The sequence below is a fragment of the Procambarus clarkii genome, chromosome 64 (genome assembly GCF_040958095.1).
Source record: "Procambarus clarkii isolate CNS0578487 chromosome 64, FALCON_Pclarkii_2.0, whole genome shotgun sequence".
NCBI lineage: Eukaryota > Metazoa > Arthropoda > Malacostraca > Decapoda > Cambaridae > Procambarus > Procambarus clarkii.
This window is the reverse complement of record NC_091213.1, coordinates 503,178-509,617: the sequence shown is the minus strand read 5'-3', so window position 1 is coordinate 509,617 and position 6,440 is coordinate 503,178. Positions and strand designations below refer to the sequence as shown.

Here is a 6,440-nt window from a genome sequence, read left to right as displayed (position 1 = left end):
TCCATGCTTGTTGCACCAATAAACGCCACTTGATAGTCAAAGGATTTAGTAGACCCAGTGGGTCGAATACTTTGCTAACTTGTGAAAGCAAATCCCTTTTTGTAGTGATGTTGTAATTTACTGGCACAGATTTGATCGATATTGTGTCCGAGATTAAATCCCAATCCATACCTAACACCTTTTGTGATTCTGGTACGTGATATTCAGGGTAATCTCTTGCTATTTGATTATTCAATGTTGCATTATTAGAGGCCCAAGATTGTAGTGGCATGTTGGCACCTTGTAGCTCCTTGTTAGCCTCTTGATATAATTGTAACAGTTCAGTAGTACTGTTAACTGTCCCTTGAAAATTATCTACATATAGATTTTGACTGATTTCAGTCTTACAGGGACTTGATGATTTCTTCAGATGAGTATCTAGAGTTGCTTGCAACAGAAATGGACTGCTTGTCGCGCCAAAAAGAACTGATGAGAATCTGAAAGTCACTACAGGACTATTGACATCTTCTGGGTTCTCTACCCATAGAAACTTAGTGAAGTCTCTATCTTCTTCTTGTAAGCCAACTCTTAGAAAGGCCTTACTTATATCTGCTGAATACGCATATTTGTTAAGTCTAAACTTCAACAGTATGTCATACAATTTCTGAGTTAGACTTGGACCTGTTTGTAAACAATCATTTAGACTGGTTCCTTGGGGTCCAGATTTAGAGCTACAATTAAAAACTATCCGTAAAGGAGTTGTTTTTGATTCTCTCTTAACAGCCATGTGAGGTAAAAAATGGCCTGTTTGCGTATTGTCATGTTTCACGACTTCGATGAATTTATTCTTTAATTGTTGAGCAATAATCTCATGATAGAGTTTTAAATGCTCAGGCCTTTTTCTTAGCTTTGCTAGTTGAGATTTAAATTGACTATAAGCCATGTGATAATTGGTAGGTAAGGTTTTATGGTTGATTTTCCATGGTAGCCTTACCCAGTACTGTCCATCATAGTACTGTACAGTTTCTAAGTATTGATTATATGCACAGACATCATCAGGACTTGGTTGTTCAGGAATTATTCCTATGGCATCAAGTTCCCACAATTGAGGTACAGATTCTAATCCATCATCAATCATGTGGGGGATTTTAAGTGGTGACTGTTCTTTGCCTAGTCATGCCACTATTACAGTTTCTGTATGATGTGATTTTTCAGGAGTTGAAGGTTCAAGATCTAGTATAGGTCCTGTCATCAATATGCCTCCTGCTGATTTGAGTATATTCATACCCATAGATTCTTCTGATCCCAGAATGAATCGATGATAGTAGTCAGCTCCAATCAGGATTCCGATATCTCCTATGTAGTCAGAATCAAGTAGAGGATCTGCTAATTGGATTCCTTTTTCTTTTAGGAATTTAATTGTGGCTGTCAGACCAGTCACTTCCATTTCAGTAGGAATTTTATCAACTACTATGGCTTCTACTGTCCTTTGGGATGTACCTAGACAGACATTGAGTTTTACTACTGGAAAGGTTCTACGACCAGAATTAGTAAAAAACCCTGATATGGATGTAGATACTTGCTTTGAAGATTTAAGTTGTAAATCTTCTGCCATCTTTTTACTGATAAAGGTTTTCTGTGACCCTTGATCAAAAAAGCCTCTAGTTGGAATACAAATTCCTTGATTGCATAGTTCTAGCTGTGCAGTAGGCAATATGGCTGCTGTAACAATTTCTGTATCCAAGTCGTTGACATTGCTCATTACTGTACAGAATTGTACGGCTGTTGTGGTATTATCATCTTTGGGCTTTGCCTGAGATGCAGGTTGATTATTGGAAGTCTGTGATCTGGATTGAGTGTTAATATCACCACAGAGTGCTGTGTGATGTACACTTTTATGACAATATTGGCAGTTCTGCAATTGAGTGATACACTCACTAGTATCGTGCTTCCGTAGACAACGGATGCACCTGTTCAGAGATTTCAGTCGATCGATTCGACTGGCACGGCCTACATAAACTGTGCATTGATAAATGGTATGTGCTTCTTGACAGAATAAACATTTTGGGGCACTTGCAGCTCCTTTTGTCTTATCTGTCTTAGGAGCTTGGTTTCCTACAGTTCTGTTAACTGTGGGGGATATAGCATAAGAGCCAACATTATTCTGTTTCCACTTTGCAGAAGAGGAATTTTGTTGCCTTGATTTTTGACTGCCATTCTGGACATTTTTGCTTTTGTCCGTGGATTCACCTTTGGGGATTTTTTCTTGAGATCTAAGTTTTCCTCGGCTTCGTAATCTTTGTACGTAAGCTTGAAGTCCATCAAAGATTTGGCTTTGTGATAAGATGTTGGTGTTATAATGAGTGCATAGGCTGTCTATGACCTCATTTGGAAGTTTCCTTTGAATGATTAACTTTATAAGCCACTCTGCATCACCTACAGGTACTTTTGTACTGAGGGCTTTGATGATTGATTCTATAGACAATCGAAATGATTGTAGTGACTCATAACTTTTATTTGGAGAGGGTAAATCCAATAATTTGTACGAGAGACGTGCAATTGCAGTCTCCTTATCACTGTAGTTATCTTGTAACAACTGTAAGGCATGGTCGTAATCATCATCTGTTAATGACAAATTAGCAATGACCTGCCTTGCCTCTCCCCGTAACTGGCCTTGCAAATATTGAAACTTTGTCGCCTTTTTGAGAGAGGGCTTGGAGTTTATTATAGAATCAAAGTGTCTCCAGAAGGTATCCCAATCGTCTTCATCCTTGCCCTCAAAATATGGTAATTGTACCTTTGGGAGCTCTGCGGCTATATGTGTGATAGTTGCATTGCTCTGTTGAGTGGATGAGCTCACATTGGATTGGGTTCCTGCTTGAGATATTTGTTTGATTAAAGGATCAAGTTGATCTTGGATATTATCTTCATACATTGTCATTTCAGCGACAATTTCCTGAAGTTCCCTTCGGGTTAAATCTGCATTAGCCATTTCTGTTAGATAAATCTCTGCATGGCGTTTGATTTGTTCATACTTATCCACAGCTGCTTTTACTCTGGTATTCAGAATTATTAAATCAGGAGATGGTTGCCTAGCCAACTTTTGACATTTGTCAATCAGTTGAGTTAGGTGATTTTGCAGACCATTAAGTGTCCTCCTATTTCCTGTTTCAGCTGCTGGTGGAACACTGTCAGCCATTTTGACCTTTTCCGAGTTTTGGAGATTCCGAGATTTTTCTCTTTTTTCTGATAAATATGTATGATGTTAATGTATTTTGATAAATGAGCTTTCCTGTCTACTTAGGTAATGATTCCAAAGATCGTCCTTCATTTCCTCCCTGGAATCTGGTTGTAGCAGGTGTTCAATTATCAAAAGTATTGTAATAATTTGATTTGTGACCCGAATGCACGAATGCACCAAGTTGGTAAATCTTGTAATAATTTTTTAAAAATAGTAAATGGCACTATTTTTGCAAAGTTATTACAAAATCTGTTACCATAATAGTTGCTTGATAAAATACAGTAGATTGCCTACTGGTTTTACCTGTAATAGGGTATGTACAGTAGAGTATGGTTAGATTGTAATGAATGCTCTTACAGTGATGATAACACTTTTTTAAAGAATATTATGTAATGAGCAGCTCTGAAAATCAGTAGATTAGAGATAATGCTAGATAATACACTTAAATATATATATAATGTTACCACAAGTGAGGTAGATAATTTGTAATTTATGATTAAGATGCAGTTGTGTCTGTGACACTGATATACTTAAGTACTGTTGTTTCTTAACACAAAACAATATCAGTATGCTATGAATACTATGAATGCTTACTAGTTAATGGATATGGTGGCTTAAGCCACTGCAAACTATTTGTTTACTTAGATATATAGCTATGATAAATATTGGCTGATAGCTAGGTTAGGCTAGAATATGTAAGAATTATTCCAATGCAAAATCAAGAAGTTTCTTATGTATTTGGCACTGAAATATTCAGTAAACGAATGATCATAAATATCTAGGTACAAAGGACCATTATTATCTAGGTTCGAAGGACCATTAATGTGGGAAAAACCTGCTGGGATTGATATAAGAGGAGACTACCAGGGACTTGTACTGAACTAAATTAAAAATTACTGTCTGCAAATTAATTCAATTAAAATCTCTAGCTAGGGTTGTAAATCCTAAATCCTCTTTTCCTAATGACAGACTGTGGGCTGTAAGGGACAGGTGGGGTGAATGACTATGTTGATAGAAGTTCCAATCCACCTGTAGACAGGGATCTCACATCAGCTTGTATTTTATACAAGGATAAGATTTGATAAATTCAGTTATATGACTGAACACTGGCTCTGTTTAAATCAGGGATTTAAACATACATAGTCTAACCTAGTACCATAACCTAACAGCCAATATGTACTTATACTATAAACAACAAATTAAATTGTAAAAGTATAATAAATGACCTTAAATGTAGTCAAAATACTGTTAAGTACTAGAAATTATATTCAATTAAATGAACTTATATGATAACTTAAAAATTAACTAAGCAAGCTATTGATAACTTAATTTATATATTCAAATATATATGCAGACATATTCACTTTATACAGTTAGCTTGACTGAATCTCTTCCAAGACTGTGGACACTTGTGAGGTTTTTACTTGTTGAGGCTGAATTCTTTTCTGACAGAATGGACACTCATGAGGTTCAGTGCTTGGATAAGATTCACAGCTACACTACAATTTTAATAAACTTACTGAAATGTGAGGCTTAGCCTCGCTTTTTAACCAACAGACAGATTTATAGGATATTAAAGTTACACAAGCATACAATTGGCCAATCATACACCAAATAACCCTCAATATACTTCTCTGCCAGTCGGGGTGCCTGTCTGACAAGTTTGCCAGACTGATTAACTCTCCCTTGTTGAGTTTAGGCACGATATTTTGCTACAGCGTTGCTGTATGATGATCTGGTAGCGTTGCTACGTGATTATCCTGCAGTTGCAGAAGAATGATTCGAGATAAAAGTTTATGAATGAAGGTGGAGGAAACCGTGTCACTGATCTCCACTATACACTCTATTTTATGTGAATGTTCACGGATTTTCCTTGTAGATATTGTCCAGGTACTCCCCCAGTTCTAGAGAGTATTCACTGGCGATAAAAATGTTAGATAAGGTGTCCTTGAGCTGGTAATGTTCGCTAAGGATCAGTCACTTGTTCACTCATTTGTAAACAAACGCGGAGTCCCCGAGGCATCGTCGTGGGCGCTTCTCGCCCCCCGAGATGCTCCTCTCTCTCCCTTGAGAGGTAACTTTCAATGAATATTGATTGATTATTTTTACAGTCTAGACTTATGATTAAGATAAGATGTGATTATAATATAATTAGATATAAGATTTAAAGATTATAAGTAGTATTTGAAAGTACCACTGAATCTTAAGGATTTGATTTTTAATCCTACCGGATGTTGAATCAATGTTCCAATAGTTTTTTAATTAAGAAGTCCTTCTAGAAGCTTCTGGATCCTTGAAAGATCATGTACAAAGTCACGTAGGCATCAAAAGGGCCCCTGTTGCGTACGTGTTCATGGTGCCATTGTCATCCAGGATCAAGCTATAATGAATCTTTAACGATTCTAATATGATTTGATACAATTTAGATATGATTTTGATATGATTTAGATATGATATAGAAATTATACATTTCTTAGATGATTATTAGATATGGTGGGTAAAAATTTCCCACAGCGGTGGTAGCCAGAGTCGCCGACCCAGACAACAAGAGCACCCATAGATTTGGGAATAAGCAGTACTCCGCTCACTCGACCAACGATAACATTAATTCCGGGCTGGCAGTCCAGATACATAATCGACCTAAGCGCTGCTCCGCTCCGAGGTACAGCGTGTTGGCTCGACGCACTAAGCGTTTCTTGAGGTTATTTTGAGATGATTTCGGGGCTTTTAGTGCCCCCGCGGCCCGGTCCTCGACCAGGCCTCCACCCCCAGGAAGCAGCCCGTGACAGCTGACTAACATCCAGGTACCTATTTTACTGCTAGGTAACAGGGGCATAGGGTGAAAGAAACTGCCCATTGTTTCTCGCCGGCGCCTGGGATCGAACCCAGGACCACAGGATCACAAGTCCAGCGTGCTGTCCGCTCGGCCGACCGGCTCCCATTTGAGAGTGTCTCCTGAGGAAGATGTGTATACAATGTGTTGGAACACCGTTGAGGGAGGCCCCTGAGGAAGTTACCTGCAATTTGTAGATCGTAAAATGGTGCGAAAATATGAAGTAATAGTCTTTATTGATACGTCATAGAAACCCTACTGCCTGGTGACGGCTATGGATAGACATGTACAGTGAATTAACACGTATACATGTTGTACATACAGTTGTAATGTATATTTGTCTTTGGAAAATACAGGCGAGGTAGTTGCCTTGGTTCATGTTGTCAC

General features: G+C 38.0%; 1 protein-coding gene across 1 annotated transcript; it reads right to left on the bottom strand.

Moving 5' to 3' along the window:
• Nucleotides 1-1,153: 1,153 nt before the first annotated feature.
• On the bottom strand, nt 1,154-5,693 carry LOC138354690 (uncharacterized). Its single transcript, XM_069309050.1, has 2 exons — nt 4,741-5,693; nt 1,154-4,249 (listed from the first exon to the last, which is right to left on the bottom strand). Exon 2 carries the CDS (start codon nt 3,176-3,178, stop codon nt 1,154-1,156), a length of 2,025 nt encoding a protein of 674 aa, XP_069165151.1. The 5' UTR covers nt 3,179-4,249; nt 4,741-5,693.
• Nucleotides 5,694-6,440: the final 747 nt, after the last annotated feature.